The sequence below is a fragment of the Penicillium cinerascens genome, assembly GCF_028974065.1.
Source record: "Penicillium cinerascens strain IBT 15544 chromosome Unknown scaffold_4_segment0_segment1, whole genome shotgun sequence".
NCBI lineage: Eukaryota > Fungi > Ascomycota > Eurotiomycetes > Eurotiales > Aspergillaceae > Penicillium > Penicillium cinerascens.
Genome location: NW_026695298.1, coordinates 870,830 through 898,787, shown reverse-complemented (window position 1 = coordinate 898,787; position 27,958 = coordinate 870,830). Strand labels below are relative to the sequence as shown.

At 52.2% G+C, this 27,958-nt stretch overlaps 13 protein-coding genes across 13 annotated transcripts; 7 read left to right on the top strand and 6 right to left on the bottom strand.

Annotated features, from left to right (window-relative positions):
- Positions 1-155: 155 nt before the first annotated feature.
- Positions 156-1,379, top strand: N7498_009432 (RNA methyltransferase, TrmH family; the record flags this gene model as incomplete). Its single annotated transcript, XM_058456488.1, has 1 exon — positions 156-1,379. One exon carries the CDS (start codon positions 156-158, stop codon positions 1,377-1,379), a length of 1,224 nt encoding a protein of 407 aa, XP_058303387.1.
- A 571-nt stretch (positions 1,380-1,950) lies between these two features.
- On the top strand, positions 1,951-3,231 carry N7498_009431 (NAD(P)-dependent alcohol dehydrogenase; the record flags this gene model as incomplete). Its single annotated transcript, XM_058456487.1, has 3 exons — positions 1,951-2,094; positions 2,161-3,018; positions 3,079-3,231. 3 exons carry the CDS (start codon positions 1,951-1,953, stop codon positions 3,229-3,231), a joined length of 1,155 nt encoding a protein of 384 aa, XP_058303386.1.
- A 552-nt stretch (positions 3,232-3,783) lies between these two features.
- N7498_009430 (putative C6 transcription factor) lies at positions 3,784-5,496 on the top strand (the record flags this gene model as incomplete). Its single annotated transcript, XM_058456486.1, has 1 exon — positions 3,784-5,496. The coding sequence occupies one exon, from the start codon at positions 3,784-3,786 to the stop codon at positions 5,494-5,496; it is 1,713 nt and encodes a 570-aa protein (XP_058303385.1).
- Positions 5,497-5,534: 38 nt separating this feature from the next.
- N7498_009429 (MFS transporter) lies at positions 5,535-7,191 on the bottom strand (the record flags this gene model as incomplete). The annotated part of the gene is made up of 3 exons (XM_058456485.1): positions 5,535-5,820; positions 5,876-7,121; positions 7,176-7,191. 3 exons carry the CDS (start codon positions 7,189-7,191, stop codon positions 5,535-5,537), a joined length of 1,548 nt encoding a protein of 515 aa, XP_058303384.1.
- A 471-nt stretch (positions 7,192-7,662) lies between these two features.
- N7498_009428 (quinone oxidoreductase family protein) lies at positions 7,663-8,646 on the top strand (the record flags this gene model as incomplete). Its single annotated transcript, XM_058456484.1, has 1 exon — positions 7,663-8,646. One exon carries the CDS (start codon positions 7,663-7,665, stop codon positions 8,644-8,646), a length of 984 nt encoding a protein of 327 aa, XP_058303383.1.
- Positions 8,647-8,806: 160 nt separating this feature from the next.
- On the bottom strand, positions 8,807-10,220 carry N7498_009427 (pepsin-like aspartic protease; the record flags this gene model as incomplete). The annotated part of the gene is made up of 3 exons (XM_058456483.1): positions 8,807-8,887; positions 8,945-9,817; positions 9,870-10,220. The coding sequence occupies 3 exons, from the start codon at positions 10,218-10,220 to the stop codon at positions 8,807-8,809; spliced, it is 1,305 nt and encodes a 434-aa protein (XP_058303382.1).
- A 443-nt stretch (positions 10,221-10,663) lies between these two features.
- On the bottom strand, positions 10,664-14,290 carry N7498_009426 (uncharacterized protein; the record flags this gene model as incomplete). The annotated part of the gene is made up of 5 exons (XM_058456482.1): positions 10,664-10,771; positions 10,831-13,773; positions 13,835-13,975; positions 14,046-14,072; positions 14,192-14,290. 5 exons carry the CDS (start codon positions 14,288-14,290, stop codon positions 10,664-10,666), a joined length of 3,318 nt encoding a protein of 1,105 aa, XP_058303381.1.
- A 654-nt stretch (positions 14,291-14,944) lies between these two features.
- On the top strand, positions 14,945-15,733 carry N7498_009425 (uncharacterized protein; the record flags this gene model as incomplete). The annotated part of the gene is made up of 1 exon (XM_058456481.1): positions 14,945-15,733. The coding sequence occupies one exon, from the start codon at positions 14,945-14,947 to the stop codon at positions 15,731-15,733; it is 789 nt and encodes a 262-aa protein (XP_058303380.1).
- A 448-nt stretch (positions 15,734-16,181) lies between these two features.
- N7498_009424 (uncharacterized protein) lies at positions 16,182-16,529 on the bottom strand (the record flags this gene model as incomplete). The annotated part of the gene is made up of 2 exons (XM_058456480.1): positions 16,182-16,363; positions 16,424-16,529. 2 exons carry the CDS (start codon positions 16,527-16,529, stop codon positions 16,182-16,184), a joined length of 288 nt encoding a protein of 95 aa, XP_058303379.1.
- A 211-nt stretch (positions 16,530-16,740) lies between these two features.
- On the top strand, positions 16,741-18,753 carry N7498_009423 (putative AP-3 adaptor complex subunit mu; the record flags this gene model as incomplete). The annotated part of the gene is made up of 3 exons (XM_058456479.1): positions 16,741-16,784; positions 16,835-17,254; positions 17,319-18,753. The coding sequence occupies 3 exons, from the start codon at positions 16,741-16,743 to the stop codon at positions 18,751-18,753; spliced, it is 1,899 nt and encodes a 632-aa protein (XP_058303378.1).
- Positions 18,754-19,671: 918 nt separating this feature from the next.
- N7498_009422 (uncharacterized protein) lies at positions 19,672-20,922 on the top strand (the record flags this gene model as incomplete). The annotated part of the gene is made up of 1 exon (XM_058456478.1): positions 19,672-20,922. One exon carries the CDS (start codon positions 19,672-19,674, stop codon positions 20,920-20,922), a length of 1,251 nt encoding a protein of 416 aa, XP_058303377.1.
- A 1,336-nt stretch (positions 20,923-22,258) lies between these two features.
- Positions 22,259-24,453, bottom strand: N7498_009421 (hexadecenal dehydrogenase; the record flags this gene model as incomplete). The annotated part of the gene is made up of 5 exons (XM_058456477.1): positions 22,259-22,308; positions 22,746-23,105; positions 23,156-23,955; positions 24,030-24,260; positions 24,311-24,453. The coding sequence occupies 5 exons, from the start codon at positions 24,451-24,453 to the stop codon at positions 22,259-22,261; spliced, it is 1,584 nt and encodes a 527-aa protein (XP_058303376.1).
- Positions 24,454-25,131: 678 nt separating this feature from the next.
- On the bottom strand, positions 25,132-26,915 carry N7498_009420 (isocitrate lyase 1; the record flags this gene model as incomplete). The annotated part of the gene is made up of 4 exons (XM_058456476.1): positions 25,132-25,492; positions 25,547-26,442; positions 26,497-26,652; positions 26,712-26,915. The coding sequence occupies 4 exons, from the start codon at positions 26,913-26,915 to the stop codon at positions 25,132-25,134; spliced, it is 1,617 nt and encodes a 538-aa protein (XP_058303375.1).
- Positions 26,916-27,958: the final 1,043 nt, after the last annotated feature.

Sequence of the window (27,958 nt, the reverse complement as noted above, 5' to 3'; positions counted from 1 at the left end):
GACTTCACCGTCTCGATCTTTTGAGGGCCGGGATGGACGCCGGAGAGCGAGGAGAGATGATGTCCAATTTGAACCGAAAGGACAAGGGAGGTGGCTCGAGCGGAAGCCTGAGAGAAGGTCCGAGATGAGGCCTGTTGCGGATCCCTTTGACCAAGATGAGTTTATACGGACCGGCAGCTTTCGAACCCCGCCACGTGGCCAGGATCGCGGGCAGTCAAAAGAGAAAAGCGAGTCGCGAAACTTGGGTTTACCGTCATCAGGGAAAACAAAGCCCCCCCTCGCGAAAAGTCAGTACTCACGGAGTATCCCGCGGTCACCGGGCTACTGCTAGCAACCCGGAGCGGGTAAAGGAAAATGTTAAAGTCCCGGACTCGATACCCTATACGTCACCAGCATCCGAGTTCATCTACGGCACGGGGGCCGTGGAAGCAGCATTGCGCTCCAGCCGGCGCCAACTATACAAGCTCTATCTCTACCAAGCGGCTGGCGAAGAACTAAGCCCGACAAAAGTGGTTCTCCGCAAGCTGGCTCTTTCTAGCAACATTGAGGTCAAGTTGGCCTTTGCCGGCTGGGACCGGATCCTCGACAAAATGAGTGCTGGTCGACCGCATAATGGTTGTGTCCTGGAGGCATCTCCCCTACCAAAACTGCCCATTCGTGGCTTTCAACCAGTCCAAGCCTTGGCCGACAGCCATTTTCGTGTAGAACTGGCACCCCAAACGAGGGAAGAAGCAGCTGTTAATGGAACCGATGATCGCATCTCTATTCTTCATCCTCCAATTTCGCCATCGGGACAACAAACTCATCGATACCCCGTGGCTCTACTCCTAGATGGTGTCGTGGACCCTGGCAATCTCGGGGCTATCATAAGATCTGCTTATTATCTCGGAGTCGATGCAATTGTCTTTGCTGGCCGTAACTCAGCACCTTTGTCGCCTGTGACGATCAAGGCATCTGCCGGCGCAGCAGAGAACATGTCTCTTCTTCACGTCAAGAATGAGGTTGATTTCATTCAACGATCCCAGAGTAACGGATGGAAGTTCTATGCGGCCGATGCGCCGGGTCCCGGTGCCACCTACCTGGATCGTCTGTCCGCTGGCGATGGACCAAACGGCAACCACCCAATTACTCAATCTCCCAGTGTGATCATGATGGGGAGCGAGGGGTCCGGGCTGAGCTCGCATATCAAGTCGCATGCGGATGCAATTGTCAGCATCCCAGGTGCCCGGCACAGCGCTCATCTGGGCGTTGAGTCCGATCCAGCTCGCATCGATAGTTTGAATGTCAGCGTTGCCGCGGCTCTTTTGATGGAGATGTTCTTGCGAACCCCGCTGGGTGTTTCAGAACCGGCTAAGAGGGGGAAGGGTAAGATGTGGTGATCTGTACTATAATTTTGGCATTTACATAGGATACCTGCTTGTACATTAACGTTGATTGAGAAGACTGTAGGAATAGAACTCTTTATTTTGGCTTCTCTTTTGCTCGAACTAAAGGACAGGTGCATAGCAGCATGGAATCGCATTCGGCATTAAATTTTGCTTTCATCACTGGAACCTTGAAAACGAGACAAGGTTTGTTCGCCGCACTGGTCTTTTGCGTAGCTGACAGACCAAACCCGAATTACGCGGCGGCAGCTCGTGTTAGCGTTCTGCCGATCGATCTACCGATTCCCGACGCCGAAGTGGTGTTCGTGTGGGGAAACCCCGGTGTGGGGAAATCGTAATCCCATTCATATATCGGTGCTCCGGGGAAATAGGGGAGATAATATTCTGCGGGGAAATAACTGGCAAAGTAGGTGCATAGCACCGAATAATCACTGGAAATTCAGCTCGAGCTCAGCGTCATAAAAGAGTCCAATTCGGTCCCCAGATCTCGTTTCCATTCCTCCAAGTTACTCACCATCGACGTTTTCCACCTCTCTGGAACTTTGTTGTATACTGAAGCCCCACTATGATTCCCGAGAAACATATTCCAACAAAGGCCTTTGTGGTCGAAGCACCTCATGCCCCGTTCGTTCTTCAAGATGTTGTTTTGGATGAGGTGCGGGATAATGAAGTCCTCGTCGAGATGAAATATACTGGTCTTTGCCACACGGTATGTTGCATCCGTGCTAATGTCGGAATAACTCCGCCAAGGTTTCCGTACTAACCTAAATGCTAGGATATCGTAGTTCAAGAGGGTGGAATCCCCCTTGGAGATTATCCAGCCGTCTTGGGCCACGAAGGTGCTGGTGTTGTGCGCCGAGTTGGCAGTGCTGTCAAGGATAAGTCCTTGAAAGAAGGCGATCAGGTTTTCCTTAGCTTTGCCTCTTGTGACAGTTGCAGCCCCTGCAAGGATGGACACAAAGGATTCTGTCGTGATTTCACCGCGATCAACTTCGGAGGTGTGCGTGGATTATCTGCCGCCGATTCGCCTATCTCTACCCCCGGAGGCCAGCCCATCCGAGGACAGTTCTTCGGCCAATCTTCAATGAGCAAATTGGCCATTGTGAATGAGGCTTCAGTCGTCAAGAGCGGGTCGGCGGTTAGTGATGCAGACTTCGCTGCGCTGGCTCCACTGGGATGTGGCTATCTCACGGGCGCTGGTACCGTCTTGAACGTTCTGAAGCCCAAGTCCAACTCTCGATTCGTTGTACTTGGGGTGGGCGCTGTCGGGTTAGCTGCGATGATGGCTGCTCGTGCTCTGGGTGTTGAGACTGTCGTCGCTGTCGATATTGTCGACGCGAAACTCGAGCTGGCTACTTCTCTTGGAGCTACGCACACGCTGAACACAAAGCGCATCACTGATCTTGCGGCGGGGCTGAAAGAGATGTTCTCCGACGGCGTCGATTACATCCTTGATACAACTGGTGTTGTGCCTCTACTTCAATCAGCTATCTCAGCCCTGGCCCATGCAGGAACTCTGGTCTTTGTGGGTGTACCCCCGCCCACTGGCTCGCTTACCATCAACCCGTTAGAAATTATGCTTGGTTGTAAGCGATTGATTGGAGCAGTTGAAGGATCCTCGGAGCCGGCGAAGGTGAGTAAAAGCTTTTTTTGATTAAAGCCTGTTCTGTGATTAACATGCCCATTCTCATAGCTTCTCCCTCAACTCCTCGAATGGTACAAGCAGGGCAAGTTCCCAGTCGACAAACTGGGTAAGGTTTACAATACAGACTCGCTGGATCAGGCGTTGGAGGATTTGCACGCTGGCAAGATTATCAAGCCGATTCTCAAATGGGGAGATCTGTGAATGTAAATTTGAAATGTAGGCATTAGCTGCCGTACAAATATACCTAAGATTTTTTCGTATGCCTTTGAAGCAAGTCAACCATTTTAAACCTCAATTCCCCCCTCCCCCGAAACAACTTCCCACTTTTCTTCGGAGAGATGTCATTTGCTCGGAGTGTACGGGCGTATTTAGCACTGTTGCGATGGATAAAGACCATCAAAACTCCAATTTGATGCAAGATTTCCTCAGGATATTCCATAAGTATATTGTAAAAATAAACGGCTTGAGGCAAATGTCAGTCAATGCCTCCTACTCTCTGAAGATCACTGCCGTATCGTAAAAGTGGGTTTATCTACCCCGGTAAGATGATAACTTGACTGACTAAGCAAGAGTATACACGCCGCAGTATTGTAGTCGCGACATTTATGCGCTATGCGGGTTCTTGGCGCGTACCCAGTTATCCGAGGTCATCGACTACTTTCGCGTTACCTTAAATCTGTTAGCACATTTCAAGTCAGATTCCTTGAGATAATGACCTGATAAGACCCACAAATTTTCTTCCCCAGTGACTCCATGTCTTCCCGCTACCAGCAGGGGCTTGGCCAGGACGCGTCCTCACTTTCCGGCCCAGTGCGGCAGCGGTCAAAACAAGCCTGTCTCCCTTGCCGACGCCGCAAGAGGAAATGCGATGGAAACCTGCCCTGCAATATCTGTAAAGGGTACGGATATGACTGTGAATTTGACAATGGAGCCCAGTCAGCCAATTTAAAACGACCTGTGCCCTCAGATGGGTCGCCGCAGCCTGGTGGGAAGGTGACCCGCTTGACATACCCACAAGAGCACCCAAAGCAACCCACGGAGTCCCCCTTCTTCCCTGGAATCCTCGAGCCCTCAAAAGCTCGATATGTCGGGAGGTATTCATCTATCGCCTTCCCCCTCTATGTCGGCCTGGAGGTTCAAGCAACAAAGATTCCGCGTCTGCACTCGTTTGCATACCACACGGGCATTCGCAAGGAACCGCCTTGTGCGGTGACTTGTGAGGCTGCCCAGAAAATCCCATGGAACACGGCAAGAAGCCTTATTGAAGTCTACACGGCTACAGTGCATCCCGTATTTGGCTTCTTGGATATGGATCAACTCTATGTGCGGTGCGAGAAACACTGGCATGGACAACCCCAAGATTTGGTCTTTGAGGCCATGATGAGTGGAGTCATTGCTATGGCGTCACTATTCAGTGGAACTCTGGATCAGGATACAGAAATGTGGTTTATCTTACACGCAAAGGAGATCCTGGAAGATTGCGTAATCAGTCGCTTCCCTTCTTTGGAGCAGATTGCGGCATGGACTTTGCGAACCATTTACATGCGGTGTACTGCGAGGCCACATGTGACTTGGCTTTCCAGTTGCACTGTCATGCATCTTGTGGAGGCGGCTGGATTGCACCATGCATCTGAATTCGTGATGCAGACGACTGGTAATGCGGCACCGAGTCCAGAGATGTTCAACATTGTTAATCGGGTTGCCCGGGTCGCAACCAGCCTTCATATTTTGATTGCATTCGAGTATGGAAGATCTATCATCACCTTGAATGGTCAGATTCTCGAGAATCTGCACCCCACGACCGGAGCAAAGGATCTGACTTTTCAACTGTGCAGCCTGGTTGCAGCTGTTCCTACGAACCTGTCCGGGGATGCTCTGCCCATGATGCAAGAGCTATTCTCCTCTTTGGACATGATAACCAGTGTCACTGTCGACCATGACTTTCTTCTTCTGTTACGTGCAGACCTTGCATTGGGCATATACCGCCGGCTCCGTGTCATGGATTCCAAATTCCAACAAGGACATAATGACCGCGTGATTGCCGCGGGAACAGCCGCCCTACCAGCAGCACGGAGGCTAGCTAGCCAGAACCGGCCTTGGTGGAATGTTATTGGCACTGTATTCCAATTTGCCTGCGCTCTCCTTGTCATGGATACCCCGACAAGCTGCGAAAGACTCGTGGAAACCATGGACACCCTGGAAATGATCGTTGATCATCTGAACACTCATTTGGCCAAAGAAGCTCTCTCAACGGCCCGTCAGCTTGTTCGAGCTTCGTTGGACAAGAAAAGGAGGGGCGTTGAGTCCCTCGAGCACATAGTTCGAGATGCCTCACCCGACTCTACTGTGAGCGACACAAATGACCACCTGCCGCAGGACACTGCAGCCATGAGCCCGTCACTCACGTCGCAACTACCCCTTGATCTGGATTCTCTGTGGGCTATGGAGTTTCAACTTCCATTGTAATTATAGACAATGCTTTTCTATACAAGGTTGATTTCAGCTTAAGCTGAGCCTTTCCTAGATGATGTCCAAGTCACCACCATGAAACAAGTCGCAATGATGGTACCCAGTCCTGCAAGACCAACGCCCATGTATGTGGCTCCCCGGTACCCTTTGAGTACATCCTTGTTATCGTCGTTGACATATCGTTCGACAGTCCCGGCAAATCCCAGACCCAATGAGATCGAATAGTTCACCACCGTATTGACCAGTGACCCTGCAACACCTTGGTCTTTCTGCGGCATGGAATTGCTCAAAATGAGAATACCCGATGGGAAGGACATGTCCCTGTTATTCGTTAGACTTTGTCCTTCGCTTCAAGCTCAAGGAAGGAGCGACTTACATTCCCCAAGGAGTGACCAACATGATCACAAAAGCATTAGCCCAGTATGTCTGCCCGATAGGCATAGACGCCAAGAGTGCTTGGCCTGCTGAGAAGGCCAACATCGCAATGAACATGATGATACTCGCTGGGATGCGACCAAGAAGAAGGCCTGTGATCACAGCAGCACAAGCTCCCGACGCAGATGCTCCAGCCCATTTGGCCGTCACAAGCAGTCCACTGTTTCCCTCAATATTTTCCAGAATGTCATAGTAGTAGAAGACCAGTATACCGAAGCTCGACCACCCGGCCGCAATGCAGCCCAGAACCCAGCCAACCTCGCCTTTCAATGCTGTGCGAGGAAGCAATGGATAGGCGGCTCTGCGTTCGAGAAAGAGGAATAAGACCATAATCAGGAGGCCCACAATCAAGAGGACGTATGTGTATGGCATCTCCCATCCGACGACGGCGGCCTGGTTCCACGCAAAATTGATCAGGATCAGACCTGACACGCCGGTGATAGCCCCCCACCCGTCCAAACGATCAAAGGTCGAAAGGTCCGGTCGCAGAGGCTCCTGAGCCATGGAAGGAATAACAAAGTATCCCAGGATAGCGAACATGACACAAGCAATCGCCATGATCCAGAACCCCCAGGGCCACCACAGACGTTCAGCAAGTAAAGACGAAAAGGTCGCGCCCAATGTGAACCCACCGGGTGCAACAGCCCCAAACAGACAGAACACCATTCCCTTGCGGCGACCGGGAGGATACGATCTTCCTAGAATGGCGACTGCATTTGGAAGAAGCAGGGCAGGGCCGATACCTTGGAAAGCACGGCAACAGTCGAAGAATCGAGGGTTTGACCACACGGAAAAGCCTCCCAGGAGCGACCAGAGTGCAAACCATAGAAAGCCAATAACGAATAGAAGTTTGTGTCCGTAGACATCGCCCAGTCTTCCAGAGACAAAGATAAAGGTTCCGACTGTCAAGCTGTATGCAGCCGATGCCCATGTCAGATCTCTCGGGGTGCTGTTGAAACTGGCACTGATGATCTGGAGAGGTGCGATGGAAAGTGACAGCCCAGCTTGTGTCATGAGCTGAGCCGCGCAGACGACAATGACGAAGATTGCTTCATGCAGCGGTGTCTTCGGTGGACCATAGTCCGGTGTTTCTTGCTTGGCTTCTATGTCGGATGACGCCGGTCGAGAGGCGGAGGTATGTTCTAGCATCGTATTGTCGGCCACGGTGCCGGCGGCTGCCGGGTTTTCTGAAATTTCGTGTGAGTTGAAGATTTCTGCGAAGTATGAGCAATATGACATACCTAGATCATGACCCATGTCTGTTCAATCATACAAGCTGGGACACTTGCTTTTATATGGCGGTTACAAGACCGAAACCGAGACTTGTGAATAATGAGCATTTTTCACGAAAACGGCGAACGGCTTGATGAGATTAATAAATTCCGACTTGCCACGCTAACATCACCCTGAAGATCCGCGGCCCACGTTTTGGCCCACGTTATGGTCCGAACAGATTGATAAGCCTATTCGGCCGCATGGCCCGCACGGTCCGCACGCCGCGTTCGGAAGGCCTCGATGCCGAGACCGCGTTGAAAGAGAAGAGATAATTAGTAGCAAAATAATAATCCATGTCATCGCGGGCATCAATAATATCCCGAAATATTCCGTATAGAAAGTAGTATATAAGTTATCTTCCCCATCGCGACTGAATCTGAAACCCGCAAAGAACCTCAATCCCAACCCGGTCAAAGCATCGGATCAACAACCAATTCTATGGAGCCCAACACAATGAAAGCCCTCCGCTTAACACGCGTCTCCACATCTTCGCCCCCGATACTGGCAGTCTCATCTCTTCCAATTCCCCAGTTAAAGCCCGGCCACGCCCTCGTTCGCATCCGCTATGCCTCCATCCAACCATCCGACAGACTGAATGCGCAAGGTCTCTTTCCATCCACAAAATTCCCTTTAGTTCCCGGACGCGACTATTCAGGAACAGTGGTGGATATCGCCGACGAGTCTCAGAAGTCATGGATTGGCAAGAGTGTCTATGGAACCAGTGGCTCGGGCCTCAGCTTCCAGGTTGATGGTACTCACGGCGAATACTGTTTAGTACCGCAGGCCGCGCTGGTGGAGAAGCCCGCTTCTTTGTCGTTCCTTCAGGCTGCGAATGTGGGGGTACCTTTCACCACTGCGCAGATGTGCTTGCGTCGGGCCCAAGTCAAAGAAAATGATGTGGTTCTCGTGCTCGGTGCAACGGGAGCTGTTGGCTCGGCGGCTGTGCAGATGGCCCGGGCAATGGGATGCAAACGAGTCTTGAGAGCGGCTCGCCGGAACGACTCCAGTCCTAATATCATCTTATCTGCAAGCAACCCTGCTGCTACGCTTGTAGAGCGTATCGCTACGTTGACTGATGGCAAGGGTGTGGACGTTGTGATTGACACGGTGGGAGATCTGGGGCTGATGTCAGTGGCTGTGGAACAGCTTGCTGCGAAGGGGCGCTATGTGTGGATTACTGCGCCCAGAGGCGATGTCAGCAAGAAGTTATCATTTGATGTGTTCCAGGCTTATCGGAAGGAGTTGTCTCTTCTGGGGTGCAATTCGGTGGCTCCTCCGGTTGAGGACGCGGCGGAGTATCTGAGATCCATGCATGATTGGATTGATCAGGGACTACTGGAAGCGCAGAAGGAGTCAGATTATGAAGTGGTCAAGTTGGGGGATGCTATTGAGGCTGGTTATAGGAAGACAGGGAAGGTGGTTATTGATATGGAATGATTGCGTGTATCAACTATATAGCTAGAACCAAACAAATATAGACATTGAACCGTTTGACACGGCCAACCGGTATCCATCCGCCCGCGTGGAAATCAAACACAATCGGAAAGCTGTGTAATAAGCTTTGGAACTCCCAAGTGCCATATATACCCCAATGTCTTTACTGGGGAGGAGGAGAAAGGTTCTGGTGAAGTTCCTTTCGCTGCACCGCGCCAAAGCGAGTATTGCCGACATCGAACACCTATTCCATACACAGATTAGCATTTGTTCACACACAATAAAGATGATGGTCACTCACGGCATAAATCCCCTTCAGGAACGTATCACCAAGGATATCAAAAGTCATATCACCTCGGCTCTGGATTCCTCCGTACACATACCCCGACTTGGCATCCGCAAAGCCGAGATCCTCCTTCTGAACAACAAAGTGGTTATCACCGACAGCAAACGAGACGACGGGGAGGTTATCAGCAGTCGTGTTACTAGGGTAGATCCATCCCTGGCTGCTACTGTCGTATTCGGCGCCCGGGATCGCATCGTAAATAGCCTGGCATGTAGAATCATCCACAAGAGCCAACGTAGTGCCCGTATCGGCAATAGCCGTGTTTCCAGCGCGAGCAATCGATTTGCCATTCACCGTCGCAGAGGTCGAATTGAACATCCAGAATCCCTGGCTTTTATCCACGGGAGTGTAGACGATGTCCTCGCCAGCGGCTTTGACGGTGTCCTGGTCAATGAAACCAAAGGTATAGAAAGACGCTCCCTTATCGGGCTCGTTCGCATCACGCCACGAACCTAGCTTGGCCGTGAAGAGAGATTCCGACTTGGGGATGTCGGACTGCGTGATCATGTTGTCGACGGGTGTCTTCACGGGCTGGGGCTTGACGGTGTTGATGTTGCTGAACGCCAGACCGAGTAGTCCGTCCCCGGCACCGCTTTCAAATTGCGCGGACATGGTTTCTGCAAGCTCGACGGCCTGTCCTTTGACGACTAGACCGCCGATGTCGACATTATCGTTGCCCACCGTGCCGGATGCAGATGATCCATCTCCGTAGGAGATCTTCCAGGTTGAGCCCTTCTTGTCCTTGAAGGTGCTCGACTTGGACGGGTCGAAGACCGTGTGGTTCGTGTACTGGGACAAGGTCGCAGCTGGCAGCTCAGTCGACCAGACCTGCATCTCGCATTAGTTGTGAAATAATGTCGAGAATGGACCATGTACTCACCCAGAGATCGGCCGAACCAGTATCAAAGTCCAGATTCAAGTTCTGCGCCGGCGATCCAATACCCACCTGTGCCAGGTACATGGCATCGTTCTGCACATCCTCGGCGCTAACCTGACCAACCTGGTCACCGTCGGCGCTTTTCTTCTGCAGCTCCCGGCGAGAACGAACACGGCCACCGACAGGCTTATCGGTGTACTGACGGCCGGTCTGATGCATGGCGATGCCGAAAGAGTACGGGCCAGGCTTGGTAGGGGAGAAGCCATACTTGCGCATTGCACACACGTACGATTTGGTCCCCGACTTCTGATAGTGCGGGTTGGCGATGATCTTGATTCTGGTAGTAGGTGCCATGGTTGGGACTTTGCGAGAGAGTTTGGACCTGAGGAATTTGAGAATAGACATTGTTGCAGCTACCAGAGAACTATATATAAAGCATGGAGAACCCCGCTTGGATCGGGAACTCCATCTGGTTTTACGTCGATGAAGCCGGTATTGGTCACTTGCCATCGCTCATCCGCACGTTTCGTCATTGCCCGGTGACTGTCTGTTTTAGCGTGGATTCCATGCACCAAGTGACGATCGTCGGTCACGAAGCCTGAATCCGCACAATTACCCGGTTATCTCCCACGCGAATACGCCACATGCAGGGGCACAGATAAGGCTTGGAATTACTTTCTATCTTTCTTTGCCAACGCACTCCCCCGTACTCGGTACACGGTAAATCATCTGCCAACGCCGATCCCGTCCGACTCCCCCGAAGCAAAGTACTGTGGAAATACAATTATGCGATCAGATCACTTCTTGCGGCCCTTGCTCTTGGGTGCGTTTGACACGCTGGCCGCTCGCGAGGTTGCGTTGGAGCCGGCCTTGCTGCCAGCTTTGGTGTTTTTGACTTGCTTGGCCTGAAACAGTTAGTGGGAGGGGTCAACGATCGCCCAAAGATCCCGGAGTCCACACTTACAGTGGCGCCATTCTTAGCCTTCTTCTTCACGGGTGCCGCGTCATCGTTCTCCTCATCCTCGTCGCGGTCTCGACCACGGCCCTTGCCTTCCCCATTGGCCTTGCCGTCGGTCTCGAATTCCTTGGCCACGGTGTTCAGCAGCGTGGTACAGCGGCGACCGATCTCCACTGGAGTACGGCTGAGGAAGAACCAGTCGAAACGGAAGAGTGGCGAATCCCGGACCTCGTCGCGGATCTTCTCGTACAGACCTTCGCCCTCGACGCCGTACTTGTCCAGCATCACCAGTAGGAATCGGTCCTCCTCCTCGGTGTAAACCTTCTTGTTGGTCGTAGACACGGTGTAGTTGATCTTGAGCTGCTGCAGAGGCACGCGGTACATCTCCAATTTCTTGCGCAACATCTTGCGCTGGTGGTTCTTCATCTGCAGCTTCTCCTCACCCTGCTCAATCACCTTCAGGTACTTGTTATAATCCTGGATCTCGGTATATCGTTGCCAGAAGACCTTGGCATACTCCTCAACTTCGTCGGGCTCCTTGCTGTCCACTTCGGTAGCAATTCCAACGTAGTCGGTACGTCCAAACTTGGCCGAACCGTTGACAAATTGCTGGAAATCACGACGGTTCCAGTGAGAGAAGCCCAGCTCCGACATGCGAGCCTTCTCGGCTTGCTCCTCCTCGTTGAGAGGCTGGGCATTGTCGATCTCCTGCTGCTCGAGATCCCGCTCGGCCTCACGCTCGCTCAACTCTTCCTCCGGACCCTCGGGGAGTGGAGCCTTGTAGCCGATATCCCTGTGGAAACTGGCCGTCTCCCTCTCCTGCAACTCCTGCAGACCAGGAGGGTAGAACTGCCAGTCATGAACGGTGAGTTGCTTGGGTGCCCGCGGAACCTTGGGCTTCGTATCAGCGGTTCGGCCACCAGTGGCCAGGGCCTGGCGATAGTACTTGTCGATAGAGTAAAACTTCTCCTTGCGCTCACGCTTGGCGGGATTGATCCAATTGACGCCGATGTCCTTCTTACGCTCCGTGAAATCCTGGCCGTTCCACTCATAGGCACTCTCGGAGCTGAACTTCTGCAGATCGTCGATGCCAAGCTTCTCATACTTCTTGTTCAACTGCTGCGTCCGCTCCTCACCCTTGCGTAGAATAGCTTCGAAATCATTTTGGGAGATATCATCTCCCTTGGTAGTGGTGTCCGTGGGACCAAAGACATCGGCAGCACCGTGTTGAATCATGCCAAGCAAATCGTCCTTCGAAGCAGCCTTGTTTGACTGCTGAGCACGGCCTTGCTGGATAACCAGTTGATCCAGACGCAATTTCTGCGCGGCTCGCTCCAGAACCTTTTCTTCGATAGCATTCTCCGTGACGAATCTGAAGACCTTGACCTGCTTGGTCTGGCCAATTCGGTGAGCACGATCCATGGCCTGAAGATCGGCCTGAGGGTTCCAGTCACTGTCGAAAAGCACCACGATATCGGCCGTGGTCAAGTTGATACCCAGGCCACCTGCACGCGTTGTAAGAAGGAAGACAAACTTCTCCGACCCGGGCTTGTTGTAATCGTCAATGGCAGCGATACGATCCTCGTGAGCTGTGGTGCCATCAATGCGACAGTACTCAAACTCTCGGAAGACACAGTAATCCTCCAGGATGTCCAGAACACGACTCATCTGAGAGAAGATAAGTACTCGACTGCCATCCTCCTTCATACGCTTCAAGAGCTTGTCCAAAATGGCCATTTTTCCGGCGTTGTATATAAGATGTTCGTCGGTCGTGTATGGAGGGCCGGGCTCGGCTCCTTCGAAAAGGTAGGGGTGGTTGCAACATTTTCGTAGTTGCATGACAATGTTCAACAATCGGGTCTTGGATTCCTTCTTGCCAGCTGCGCCGTTGACCGCGTCAATATCCTTCTCCAGAATCTTTTGGTACCATTTCCTTTGCATCTCGGACATGGGGACATAGAGATTGAGTTCCTGCTTGGGCAATAAGCTCTTCTCGACATCGCTCTTCACACGTCGCAGCAAGAAGGGTCGTAAAACGCGATGAAGCTGCTGCACAACAGTATCCTGGTCAGATTCCTGGTTAGAGAACCACTGGTCAAAGGCATCCGAGTCACCGAACACGTCTGGGAGCAAAAAGTTGAGCAAAGCCCACAGTTCGTGTAGGTTGTTTTGCAGCGGGGTTCCGGTGATAAGCAAGCGGTTGCGGGAGTTGAAAAGACGAATGATCTGCGAGAGTGAAGACTCCTCGTTCTTGATTCGATGAGCCTCATCAATAATGATGTATTCCCAGGCGATTTTCTTGAGGGAGGATTTCTCGCGGAGGATCATCTCGTAGCTGGTGATGCAAACGTCGAAGTTATCTTGGAACAGCTCCTCGTTGATCAAACGTTGTCGCTCGTCCTTATCACCCTGGAGAACTAGGACTTGGACATCTGGGATCCACTTGGCGAACTCGCGCTTCCAGTTGTCCAGGGTTGACTTAGGCACGGCAACCAGATGAGGACCAGGGATATCACGGACGAAACGCAGATAACCCAAAAATGAGATTGTCTGCAGAGTCTTGCCCAATCCCATCTCATCGGCCAGAATACCCGAGATACCATTTTCGTGGAGCGAGACAAGCCAATTCAAGCCTGCGATCTGATAATCACGAAGTTCACCGTGGACGAAACCAGGCGAATCACGGAACACTGTGGTTGTCTCGCCGCCTTGCCGCTCATCGCGCAACAGCTCCGCATCCTCCTCTTGCTCGGTTCTGCGGCGCCTGTCGCCGCCCGCACCACCCGCGCGAGAGGAACCCTTGCGTGCCTTTGCCTCACTCTCCGAGTTCTGACGGTCGATTTCGGCGATGATCTCCTTGATGCGTGGGTTCGGGTTGGTCTCGATGAAGTGGCGGAACAGATCTGTCAGGCCGAGAAGGTATCGGAATCGGCGGATTGAATCATTTTCCTGCTCGTTTCATTGGAAATTAGTATATGGCATGAAACAGTGCAAGCATCGCGCTCCGTACCTTAGATTCATCCAGGCGGCCGTGTTTCTTGCTCAGAAGACTCTTTCTCAGCTGAGTCGCCTCCGACCGGCGTCTGTGACCATCAACTACAGCGTCGCCCGCGACGCTGCTCGCCGTAGTGTTTGGGTTTGTGTCAGAGTCCTGCGGCGGAGGAAGAGTGTCAGTCCACTATCTATATGTTGGCTGTACGCGGATTCAAGGACATCATTACCGTGTAGTCGGGCGTATCTTGGTAGGCCTGTGTAGAGAAAAAAGCATCAGCGATTGTTCATGGCACGTGTAGTCAAGGTGCACCGCGGTCGAGGGGCGATGCGACATTGAAGGACAAAACGGAAACAAGAAGTAGGTCCCACGTACCATCGGCGCGTCGACAGGAATGGACGGGATGGTATCATCATTTACATCGGTCATTGGCGTATCCGTCTGAGACGGCGATTCAGCTTTTGCCGGTGCCATATTTTTCGTTCGGCGCGCAAAGCGCAAGCGTCACGTAGGCACAAGCACGTCTCGACTCGTCGGCGAAGATTGTCTGAAGGAGGCAGACGAACGAGCTTGGGAGAGTATCGCAAAAGAAACAATTGAGATCCAACAAAGCCGAGATAAGGGGAGATGTAAAGGGAAGGGGTAGCTGGGTGAAAGCGGGACAATCAAGCGCAACTTGGAACGAAAGAAACGCCTCCAGGCGCGCTGAAGAAGAACAAATGGGAAGGCGCGGCGAGTGACACGCTCTGATTGGGTGGAGCTGACTGACTCAGCAGTCGAGGTCCGGTGGACGGAAAAACGAATGTTCCGAAAGTGGGGTCACGTTACCCGGTCAGTGCAAAAACCGTAGCCGATCAGCTGCAGCATCGGTTACGCCTTTGGTTCCCCTCCGGCCTAGTGACGACCTAACAGTACAGAGCTAGGGAACATTTTCTTCGGTTCCCGGACTCCATTTTCTTGCTTCGGGAATAAGGATCAGGCTTCATCCTACCCTTTTCTTTTCTTTTGTTTGGGTATCACGTGGAACAACATCGCCTCGAGTGCGCCCAAGTACATCTGACGACGCCGTGACAACAACCCCCTCCATACACAACCTTCCTTAGTGTATTCCTGATCACCCTCGTCACTATGGATTCCATGAGGTCGTTGAACACCTCCCTGCCGAGCTCGACACCGCGGCCGCAGCCGCCCGAGCAACTCCTCCAGTCCTTCAAAGCGGCTGCGTTATCTGTCACCAACCTATACAAGAATGCCGTCTGCGAACAAGCTCAGGCCCGTCAAGCTGGCTACCAGGAGGCTGTAGAGGACCTGCTTCACTTCCTTGACCGCGAGAATCTTGGTCTTGGTGACGGAGAGGGGTGGAGGGTCCGTCAGTGGGCAACTGAGAAGTGTGATGGAACTGCTCAAGGTAGCGACGACGATGAGCGAGCCGACACAGATAAGCATGACCGAAGTGCGACACCTGCGACTGCTCGCAAGGAAGCGCCCTCGTCCGAGCCCGCTTCTCGACAACCACCTACCTCCACTCCCATCTCCGCACCTGCTCCCGCACCTCGTCCCGAGACCACGAACCCCGCACCTCCGCCTCAAGAGACCTCGCTTGGATCACCGACAGTATTTACATTCACCGCTGGCCCGACATTCCCCCAATGTCAAGACCTTGAAATGGACATGCAATCTTCCGACAACCCTACCCCTCCTTCGCCAGACGGTGCACCAGTCAGTGTCTCCGTTTTGCCTCGCAACTCTCGCCATCAACATCAACATCGCCACAACAACCTCGCCCGTCCAAACGCCCGCCCCTTCCCTCGAGAGTCCCCTGCTAGCATAGGATCCAAGCGGAAATTTAACGTGCCGGACTTCTTTGACTTATCAGGCGACATGTTTGGGGGTGGTAAACGTGGCCGGTTCACCTAGAGTGACTCTTCCTGACTATACGAAGTCGACGAAATGACGAATCTTCTATTCTGATTGTCACGCAGCAGTTGGGAGGACTTGGGCTGCTTTTTTCGGGTGCATATTGGGATGGGGGACTTTTGCATATGGCTTCACTCAGTGAAGCATGACTTCACCCTTCATTTCTTTTTCTTTTTCATGAATTTCTTTCGTCTTTTCCTTTCCCCCTTCCCATGGCCTCCTTTATACCTTTTTTTCAATACAGCATATAGAGAGAAGATTTTGTGTGGAAATACCCGGTGTGGAAGCTATCATTACCTGCTCATGATAGCACAACGAATCAATATATTACAAACCTCTTCAAAGATTTTCGAAGTGAAGAAATGCTTCCTAGTGTACAACGCCCATCCCAATACTCCATGTTGTCCTTCGTAGTGTAGTTCAAGCCAAATAGGCCATCATGAAGTAATCAGTTGAATGCTCGATAGATGCCCATGGCGACGAGGGTTCCAGCGATGGCCGAAACTCCGAGCCGGCGCGAACCCATCTTGAATTGTGATGTGCTCTGCATGATGCTCTTCTCTTGTTTGCGGAGGTTGGTCATCCCGCTGTGGTAGCTGTAAATGCCGGCGCCGATGAATGCAGCAGAGCCTATTTCCCATGCATCAGCTATCCATGTCCCTGGAAGATATCTGATATTAGATCACGTACCGGTTATTCGACAGGACATGCAGTCGTCCCACTTGTCTTCCGCCAGTGCTTGTTTGGGGTCCTTTTGTTGGGATCCCCAGCCAGAGTTTTCTGATGAAGATGCCATCTGAAATGTGAAGTTGCTGCCCAATTATTCTGAGAGAGGGCGAGGCAAAAAAAAATTCTTCAAATAACTTATTTGGTGACCAGTTGCGGAGAGAAATCGCGGAGAATCACGCGCAGCCAAAAGTAATCTAAAGCGGAAGTCGGCGGCAGAATGACCAGCTTCACCACGAGCTATAGAACTCCGGTGCTTCCTGCCTCAGACAACAGCCACCATGAGCGGCGAGATTGATGCCGTCTACATCTATGACGAGCACAAGTATGCCTTCTGTGAACCTGCCATTGAATTACACTGACAGCCTGATCTAGCGCCCCCCTCGTCGAACGTGTATACCGAGCCCGCCCGCCCTCGGCGGCCGCGATCCTGCCCCTCTACCTCGCTCATGCCGAACCTCGCCCCTCCTTGCTGTACATTCCTAATGCATCGCCGCCGGTGACGGTTTTTTCGATTATCCAATCGAATCTGCTGTTTCTCGCCGTCAGTGAGGTGGACACCGAGCCACTCTTGGCCTTGGAATTCCTGCATCGCGTGGTCGATGTATTGGAGGAATTTGTAGGCGCGCCACTGCTTGCGACCAAGATTCAGGCCAACTATGATGTGGTTGCTCAGTTGCTGCATGAGATGTGCGATGGGGGATTGGTATCCAATACGGAACTCAATGCTTTGCAAGAGGTTGTTGAGGTGCCCGGGTGGATGGGGAAGCTTCTCGGCGGAATAAGCATGCCTGGGTAAGAAGTCTTGGCAATCATCGGGAAAGAGGTTCTCTGTTCTGACCATTTACTCTCGGTTTAGGGCATCGACACCGACCTCAGGTACCGTCAACCCTCTGAAGCAATCACTCGCCGCTGCTAGCGCAACTCAGGGCCCCGCAATACCCTGGCGACGACCTGGAGTACGACACACATCAAACGAGCTATACGTCGACATCATTGAATCTCTCTCTGTGACCATGGCGCCATCTGGGCGATTGCTTTCCGCTATGGCATCTGGAACTATTGCATTCACCGCAAAGATATCGGGAGTTCCGGACTTGCTCCTGTCATTATCGGCGCCGGGTGGTCAGCAATCACTTGCTCGCAAGATTGAACTACCGGTATTTCACCCGTCTGTTAGACTTGCTCGCTGGCGAGAGCGGCCCGGCGAACTTAGCTTCATACCTCCAGATGGACGATTCATTCTGGCTGGGTACGAAGTCGATCTTCTTCCGGTAGACCCTGATCTAGACGAACCGCCAAGTCACATGGAGAAACTGTTTCTACCGGCCATTGTGGACATCCGCAAATCCCTCGGTCCGACCGGCTCAGATTTCGAGGTTAGGTTGACTCTGAATACCAACTTCCCCGGTCATAGTTCCTCGAAGTCAACAGCCACGCGGAATGGATCAGGGACATCAACTCCTTCCTTCTTGGGTGTCGGAAGCAGTAACTCCACAGGACCCGTGCTGGAGGAAGTAGTCGTGAGCGTTCCGATATCCAAGTCCATACGGCACATCACAGACATGCAGGCGAGTCGTGGTGACGCACAGTACTCTCATAGCACTGGTCTCCTCGAATGGCGAGTCCCCACAAACCGTGAAGCTGGGACCATTTCAGGCACTGCGACTCTCCGATGTTCCGTTGCAGGTTATCCATCAGTCGATGAGGACCATGAAGACAGTGTCGAGGATGACGAGGATGCCAATGCAAACCTTCTGCAAGGCTATTATGAAGCCCCCAACGCATACGACGACCCATCCGCAAGTACTACCAGAAGGAGGCGCGATCCCTCAAAGAAAAAGAAAAAGAAGAAGAAGGAGAAGGGAACCAAGAAATCATCCCGCTCTGCCGCTCTTCTCGAAGAAGCTGGCGAAGGCGAAGGGGAAAGCCTCGCTGAAGGCCTGTCAGACGCACCTGCCAGAGCGACAACCCCATCTCCGAGCCACTCTAAACCTCATACGCCTACCCCTCCCTCACAACCTCAACCACCATCCCAGCTTCCTGCGTTCTTTGCACCTTCATCCGCACCTCGTGCCGGGCCTCGCAGAACGAAAGCCCAAATCAATACAAGCCTCATGCCGACGTCTGCCGCTGTCTCCTTTTCTGTGAGAGGGTGGCTTCCATCTGGCATCAAGGTGGACAGCTTGAACATTGATCAACGCCGCAGTCGTGGAGTCGGTGACAGCATCAAGCCGTACAAAGGGGTGAAATATCTATGCGTGAGTCGACGCGGTGTGGAACGACGTTGCTGATAGGAGATAACTTGATTTTTGTGAACTTGCATGTGTACTCAAGGTGGCTCAACTCATGTATTGGTGGGAGACGTGATCTAGACACTGCAACGTGATGGCACGAATAACGATGTACCATTGAAATCAAATCTAAGGTTATATACACTCTCGAATTCTTCTAAATCAGCAATTACTACTGTCACTTGCTGTCATTATACCTGTCATTTTCCTACGTCAACGTTCACATAAGCGCCGACTAGAGACGTATCATCATAGTTAATCCGTTATAATAATCAAAGCTAAGTTTGCCACTTTCCAGGGGCACTAATACAAGCCGCAGGAGAGAAACTTGGAATACAGTACGTCCCGAAGCTGGCGTGACCACCTACACTCTTCGATTGATTCTCAGTTCAAATAAGTATTTTCTTGTAATTTCAAACACCTCCTCACCCTGCTTCCACAGAAACCGCTCGAGGAAAGGTATCTTAACAATCTCTGGTGGTCGAACCAAGACGGCACCAAACCTAGCCGCTTCAAAGGATGAGCTTATTTGACATGATCCACAGTGGGGAACTATTCTACATCGCAGATGGCACAGCCAGCAGCCTGTGCTATCACCGCTCCACAACGTCTCTCACCCAGGTATCATAATCCGGTGGGTTTTATATATTTATATTTTTTAAACTTGCAAATAGCCGCCTTTGTAATAGGTCAGCCGCACCAGGCTAACTCATTTAGGGATGGCGACAACACACGCAGTTCTCAGTCAAACGCTAAGCGTGGGTGCTGATCTCAACTTTTTCTGCATTCTGCGAGGCGTGGGCGTTGGCTTGAGCATGGAGCTCGGAATCTAAACAAAAGTGCTCTCCGACCATTCTCCTCATCTTCTATTTCTTGCCCTTCGCCTCCCATCCCAACCGTGACCGCCCACTGCACAACATGTTGATCCTACTCATCCTTAGCCTGGTTACGCAGGCGCTGGCCCAAAGTAACTCGACTGTTTTGGTTGGGTGGCAATTCGATGGCGACAGCCGGTCATCATGGGATATTCTCTGGACATGTCTCTCCACCATTATGGCGTGCACCTGGACTGCGCTACATGTTAATCACCACCAGAAAAACGGTAATTCACACATGGGAGCGAGCCGTATAAAGAAGAGTTTCGCATGGTTTGTCGCCATGCTGGCACCAGAAATGATGGCTTATACGGCAGTTGAAGAATATTGGGAGGTGAAATTGATTCTTGCGCGCTGCAACTCGGCTCAACTGGCATATTTCAGCAATAAGAAAGCTTCCTCGCTGGAGCCCATAACAAAGATTGCGACTCACAAAAATGAGAAGGAACTGGAGACGACAAACGCGCCTACAGTCACTAAAGACAGCGAAGAAGAAATTTTAGGGCCCCTGGCACCAGAGGATACGGAGTCATCGGTACATGTCTTTCGACTTTGGAAAATGGCCCAAGCGCATTATATTCGGATGGGCGGTTTTGTTCTACGGACCAAGGACAATTGGGTCTACATAGTACGGGCCGCAAATGTTGTCGGCCTCATTCAGGCAGGAATCATCAAGCCATCCGCTTTGAAGATAAGCGATATCAAAGATCGAGACAAATCCGACCCGCTTTCCAAGCTCTTCACTCTCCTCCAAACTACATGGGTGACGGTTAATATCATTGCCAGAAGGGCATATCACTTGCCCATCTCGCCTCTGGAGCTCTCAACCGCGGCCTATGTGGCATGTGCCTTAGTTACGTACTTGGCTTGGTGGAATAAACCCAAGGATGTGGACACACTCATCACATTCCACCTGCCGTATGACCGTGACAGTGACGAGATGCCATCTCAACTTCGCAATGCTGACAAGAGAGATTGGATGCATATGCCGTTAGCCAAAGACGACGCCGAATCCGACGAGGGCCACAGACACCGGAAACGAGCAGCATTTGTTGCGCTATTGATAAACCCAGTTAGGTTCTGGAGGGAGTTCAAAAGGTCGTCAAAGGAGATCAACGCCCAAAGAGCACCCAAGCAGACGGAGATGGACACTCCGGCAGACAACTCGGAGGAGACGCCTGATGATGATCCCGACCGTTTTGATGAACAAATCTCAGTAGGGGAACAATTCAGACTTGATGTGTTTGCTTTCATAGCCGGACTAATATTCTGCGGTATTCATATTGCGGGGTGAGTATTTGTTAATTCATTCCTCTAGTTCTTTCTGGTCAGTAAATGCTTACTTTGCAGGTGGAATTTCATCTTCCCAACTCGAGCCGAGAAAATCTGCTGGAGGGTCTTTTCTCTCGTTTCACTCTCAATGGCCTGGCCCATTCTTTTGGTGTCCGATATATCCTTGCTTAGGTCATGGCTTAAACATGGAAGCAAGGCACTTGTACCGAGAGAATATTTCCATAACCCAAAAACTGAGATGTGCCTTATCCTCATTTTTTGGCTGGTATATTCGAGCGCACGCCTAGGAAACATGGTGCTCGCATTGGCATCGCTGCGAGCTCTTCCCGCTGGATCGTATTTATCGATCAATTGGCTAGCAACTATACCGCATATATAGTTTATAATCTATTGTCTGGTATTACTGACATGCTCCGTCGTCTCAATCAGTGTAGCCAGCGTGATAGCTTCTCACAACGGCCGTCCAACATGGCGACGCACACCTGCTTCTTTCAAAACCATCAGACTGCCAATCGTATATCTCAGGGTACTGTTTCCCTAGCGTTGTTCAGCCAATGTCAATGCTCTTGAAACGCTTGGTAAGATCCCGCTGGGACCGGTCCTTTACGGACACGACAACCGAAGTATCATCTGACCTTCCCAGTCGGTCGCGGACTATTTCCGGCGTAAAAGACGTCCAGCTTTCTCATTTAACTGCTGCCAATAAGAACTAGGTGGTAGAGCCAGGTCTTGATCCGTATCACGGGTGATGACCCGGTCATTCAGAGTAGCCCTCCACTCGATCTCAAATGCCGGGGCCGAGGGCATACGAAGGAGTCCTTTCTTACAAATTAGGCAGTTCAAGTCCGTAGGTACTATCATCATTGAAAGCAATGTAAGTCATTCCACCAACGCAGAAAACGCCACTGACAAGTTTAGCAACATAATTGTGTTAGTTCACATCAGGAAGGGGTCACGATGTGTTAAGTAGAGAAAGCTGTGGCTGACACCTGCTCTACTGTACTTGTCCGCCTCTGCACCCGGCTGTATCCAGTCTAAAATAATCCTGCTCCTGGCGGGGGAAATAATGTAGGTGAGGGTCAGTCCCAACTGGTAATCGGTTAACAAATCATAAAATAAACGACACGGCCAGGGTCGTGGGATCCTGCCCAATTCAGAGGATCTTCAAAGATGAGCACATGGATTTACTTAAAATGGATTTACTTAAAATGGACTTAATTACCGAAGGACAGCACGAAAGCCCCACCAAAAGGCGCCGGTGAAAAGGATGAGCAAATTTAAATTCAAATCCAGTTAAGCTATTTTCCCAATTTCCCATTTAACACAAGCGGTATCCATCACAGTTTCGATGTGCGGCGCTCTAGAGCTTGCATCACGATATAGGCAACTACAGAAACCACGTTAGACGAGTTCAAGACTCGGTATTCCGTGTCCCGCAAGGACGGCGAAAGAAGGCAAAGGAAGGGGAATCCATTAAGATTAAGCGTTTTAACAGTGTATGTGACTTTCTGGGTATCCAGTAGGTTGAAGGAGACATGAAAGGAAAATGAAAGGAGGGAAATGTCCAATATATGACAAGGTGGTGAAACATGACTGCTCAATGGGTATACAGGAGTAATTAACGGTCTCAATGACGGAGGGGACCCGGGATATGCCGTATAGGGCTGCTGGAATACCTGGCTCCAAGCTTATTTGTCCTCTTCGTCTAATTGAGATGAACAATGGCGAGAAGATTGCGGGGCAAAAAAACAAAATAAACTCAAAAACATAGGGCAGAAATGGGGTGACTGTGACAATGAATCCAAGGGAAATGGGGTTACTCACTAGCAGCAACAACGGCAGCACGCCCAGCACCGGCCTTGGCACTTCCTCCGCCCAAAGTCAGAATGAATCGCAACCAGCCGAGAGTGACCTTCTTGCCACTGCGGTCAAAGTCGGGGGCCAGGGTGCTGGCAGCCTTCCACTTGGACAGCTTGCCGGCGTAAGGCGGGTAGCGAATAGACAGGATGGATTCCAGCCAGCCAGGGCTGCTGGTGATGGGACGACGGTGCACCCAGACGTCGAAGCTGGAGCGGCCACGGTATGAGCCGTAGCCACTCTCGCCGACACCACCGAAGGGCAGGGTAGGAATGTGCAACGCAGCATCATTGCAGGAAACACCACCGGAGCGGGTAGTAGCAATAACTAGATAATTGTCAGATTTGCAGTCAAGAGATAGAAAGGGGGAAGCTTACTCTTTGCCACATCGGCCTTGTTGCCGAATGGGTAGAGACCAAGCGGGGTGGCCTGGACACCGTTTGCCAGGTTGACGGCCTCATCCAGGTCCTCGACGGGCAGAATGGGGATGAAGGGTCCGAAACTCTCCTGAGTGCACAGCGAGTCATCGACGGAGTTCACCTGGACAACGGTAGGCTCAATGAAGAGCTCCTTCTCATCCATGGTGCCACCCATGAGGATCTTGCCCTTTGTGTTGTCAAGCATAGACTTGAGACGCTGGAAGTGACTTTCGTTGACGATACGCGAGTAGTCAGGCGATACCTTCGCACCCTGGGGGTAGAACTCCTTGTAGGCCTTCTTGAACTCCTCCACCACCTGGGGCACAAGCGACTTGTCGACGAGCAGATAGTTCTGTGAGGTGCAGAGCTGGCCTGCATTCATGAGCTTGGCCCAAAGCAAGCGGCGGGCTACCAGTCTCGGATCGGCATTCTTGGTGATAATAGCCGGGTTGATACCACCCAGCTCGAGGACGACCGGGGTCAGGTGGGGGGCAGCAGCCTTAGCAATGATTCGGCCAACATTGGCACCGCCGGTGAAGAAGATCTTATCCCATCGCTCAGCGAGCAATGCCTGGGTCTCAGCGACGCCTCCCTGGATAACCTGGTAGCACGAGGGGTCAAGACTGGCCTCGCAAATCTTCTGCATCACAGCAGCGCTGCGGGGAGCATTCTCGCTCGGCTTGATGACGACGGTGTTGCCAGCGGCGATGGCACCAATCACGGGGCCCAGGGTCAACTGGAAGGGGAAGTTGAAGGCACTAAATCGCGTCAGACTGTCAGTTTCCATCTTCCCCGGTCTCCAAACCACCCATATGTTAGAGGGGAAACGCACCCGATGACCAATACACAGCCTAGGGGATCCTTTCTGATCTTAGGATTCATGAACTTGAAGGCGAGATCGATATCGGGGGCACTCTCATCCTTGACCCATTTGTGGAGGTTGCGGGTGGTGAAAACGACATCGTTAAGCAGCCAGCCGCTCTCCGCGACCTCGGTCTCGAAGCGCGGCTTGTTCAGGTCCTTGGCGCAAGCTTCGATGATCTCCTCCTCGTGGTCCTTGATGCTGTCAAGATGTTAAAATAGATTTCCTGGATGCATTTTGATGCCACTCACGCCCAGTAGAACTTGCGAAGCTGCACGAGACGGAACTCGACATCGCGCGTGCGGTGCTCGAGAAACGCCTTGCGGGCGGTGGAGATGCGCTCGGGGATCTCCTCGAGCGAGGTAAACTGTAGTTCCGGAAGCTGGACACCCATATTGACAGATGTGTGATGAAGCAAAGAATCCTTACGTCAGAAAGAGAATGCCGCTGGGAGGGCGGACATTTAAGAACTCTAAGCAAGCGGCTTCTCCGCATCCACATGCGCCGCTCGGCTGTTTCTATCTGTCCGAGTCGGCGTCGATCATTCTCCGCTCTCGACTTTCTCTCTCTACTCGCGACCAGCTACGATCCACCCTTGCACTTCACGGTCTACTAAGCTTCAGCATGCCTTCGACGAACAGTCTCTGATTCTATTATCCGACTGGCATCGACCACGACTCTGGCCGACGTGCCGTTCGCCCGTCGGCATTTTCCCACCCCTGAGCTCTGGACCGCGGTCCGGCGGCTTCACACGGACCCACAGACGCGATTGGCCGGTCAACTCTCCGTCTTTGGGATAGCTTCCTGCCCTGCAGAAATTAGCTATTGACAGGGGTCTTGCCTATTCAAGACCGAGTGGTTCTTCACTACTCCGTACTCCTTTACAGACTCCACGGCAGACTTTCAAAATATACAGTTCATTCATGCATCAAATTACTCATGCACTGATTTTTCCAATGCAATGACAAGTCAGGCCTCCCTACAGGACAACTCCGACGGGAATCAAGTCATAGAACCAAAACAAAGAAAAGACAAGAAAACGCCGCAGTGATACCATTTTACAAGATGGCCCTCAGTTCTTGAACTGGTCCTCGGTCACACCCTTACCCATGGCCGCGGTGCTACTCACGCCACCGGAGACCATCTTAAGTAGGTTGTCCACGTAGTTGGCACCGCTCCACTTTTGGTGGGTAACCACGTCGACACCCTGCTCCATCTCGGGTTCTTGGACCAGTTCGCCGTAGGCACGCATGCCGTTCTTCGCGTACGCCTTGGCGAACTGGTGCGAGATCAGCGCGGTCGTGTGCAGACCCGCCAGCGTGATGAACTGCCAGGCGTAGCCCAGCTCGCCCAGGCGCTTGATGTAGGTCTCCTGCTCCTCACGGGGCATGGCCTTCTTCCAGTTGAACGAGGGCGACAGGTTGTAGGCGAGCCTGGAGAGATTGTTAGTTTCCGCATGATCGTCCTATTTCGGGGACGGTACTCACTTTTGCTCGGGCCACACGGCGTGCACGCCGTCGGCGAACTGCTTGGCCTGCTTGTAGTCAGGCAGCTTGCTCTCCATCCAGATGAGATCCGCGAAAGGCGCGTACGCGACGGCGCGGTTGATGGCGCACTCGGTGCCGCCCTGGTAGCGGTAGAAGCCCTCACGGGTACGGGGCGCATCCCAGTTCCAGTGGATGTCAACGCCAGTGATACCCTTGGCAATGGCGCGAGCTTCGCTGTTACTCTTGCCCTGGGAGGCCTTGAGGTACTGCTGAATCAGGCCGTTCTTGTCGGCGTGAACACCGGCATTGATGGTGTCGACCACGGCCTCGCTGAAGAGCTTGAGACCGGCCTGGGCGGTCCATTGGTCCTCAATGGCCTGCAGCTCGGCACCGTTCTTGCCGGCCTGCTCGGCGGCAACCATCAGGTCGTTCAGGGGCTGCAGGTTGGGGTTGGTGGAGCCGACAATGAAGGCGTGGTCGCGGTGGTCAATGGTGGAAGTGATGAGGGTAGCGGCCTCCGAGTCGGTACGGGCAATGGCCAGGAGATCAGTGCCCATGATATCGGCCTGGGCACGGATAGCAACCAGACGGTTGATGTGCTCGCTGATGGGAACCAGCACCTTGCCGGCCATGTGGCCACACTTCTTGGTGCCAGGAGCCTGGTCCTCGATGTGAATACCAGCAGCACCGCGCTCAACGAACAGCTTGGTCAGCTTCATGACGGCAGTCAGACCACCGTGGCCGGTATCGGCATCGGCAATGATGGGACGCAGGTAGTCGACGTTGGCGACATTGCCACGCTTGTCCTTGGGGGTGGTGACACGCTCTTCACGCTGTTTCCGGTCGTGGAAAAGCTGTGCCATGAAGAGTTGGTTGACCTTGCGGGGAACGGTGTCCTATTTCTCAATAAGTATATGATTACAACCCCGATTCCATATAGCTTAACCTACCATAGGGTAGTCCGCGAGATCGGGAGAAGGCTCATCGGTAGACGAGGCGGTCGACGAGCTCTGCCAGCCAGAGACGTAGATAGTGTCAAGGAACTTGCACATCTGGGTGATCATAGTAGGCTCGAGGCAGCCATAGGTGAAGCTAGCCTGCTTCGTCTGTTCACGAGGGAATTAATTAGCATTGGCGTCTTTCATACCGCGCCGAGAGCGCATACCTTGAAGTTATTTTCCAGAGTGTTCCACAGCTTCTTAGCTTGGACAGCGGAAGGGTAGTCGATAGTCAGGTTGCCACGCTTGGCGACAATCTGCTCGGCCGTGAAGGGTCGCTTGGTGTATCTCCACCGCGAGTCCTTCCACCAGTTCTTGACGGCCTGGACTTCCTCCGCAAACTTGCGGTCCTCATCCTCGAAATGACCCATGATGACTTTTAGGGTAGAAATACAGGTGGTCGGCAAAAATGATCCAAAAAGTGTATATATTCAGTTGCCACAGCTTTTGTAAACCAAGACAAGGACGAGAGTGAAGAGAAGGGAAGAGAGAGAGGGGAGAGGCGCAGGAAACAAGAACTGAAGTAATAGAAACCGATCACAAGCCAGCAGGAAGCTCGGGGGTACTTATTTAGTTTGCGAATGCGTCACCGCAACACCCAGTGGTCGGTAAACTCTCGGCTCACCGGGACATGCAGAATCCAATCCCAGGCAGCCTAGGCAGTGTCCCGTATTGAAAACAGCTACTCGACCAATGTTCAGGCTTCGGACCTCCGAAATGCGGAAGCGGGTGCGGTTCTTCGGGAGAGAGGATCCAGACTCTGTTCCTCGGTCTAATGGACCTTTTGGCTCGGCGCTTTGCCACTACTCTCTGCTTCACACCGGTGACTCACTGGCTTTATGGAGCTGTTGCTGTCTCGGGAGCTCATTAATACATCGCTAGGAGCTCAACTTTATGTTGTATAGAACGCAATTCTTATTTTGTTGGGCGCATTGAAGGACGCAAAAGCATCGGGACGCCTAGGATCCCGATGACGTCGTCGAACATGTGCGTTTTGTACGTGACAATACCTGCAACTTTCACGTGCATCGACGATCACGGGCTTGAAGACAACACTTGGATAGTACGATCTATGTACAGCTATCTAGCCCTAGATTAGATCAAACTCAACGCCCCCTATCGATGGTCCTACTTTTCTGGCAGTTATTTGCTTCCATATGATCGAACAGTCAACTGCCGGATTACACTTTTTGCCTGAGTCATCATTACACAGATGTAATGCCCCGGTATTCGGTGAATCTCCACCGAGCACGAACATACCCTTGAAGGACACGAAAACGCCAGCTAGCTGAAGGGCTCTGAATGCGAATTAAATTGAGTATCCACAGCTCCATATTTGCCTGAAAGCTCTTTTCTCGATCCACAAAACCACGCGTTTTATGTCGATCAATACATGAACACCATTGACTCGATT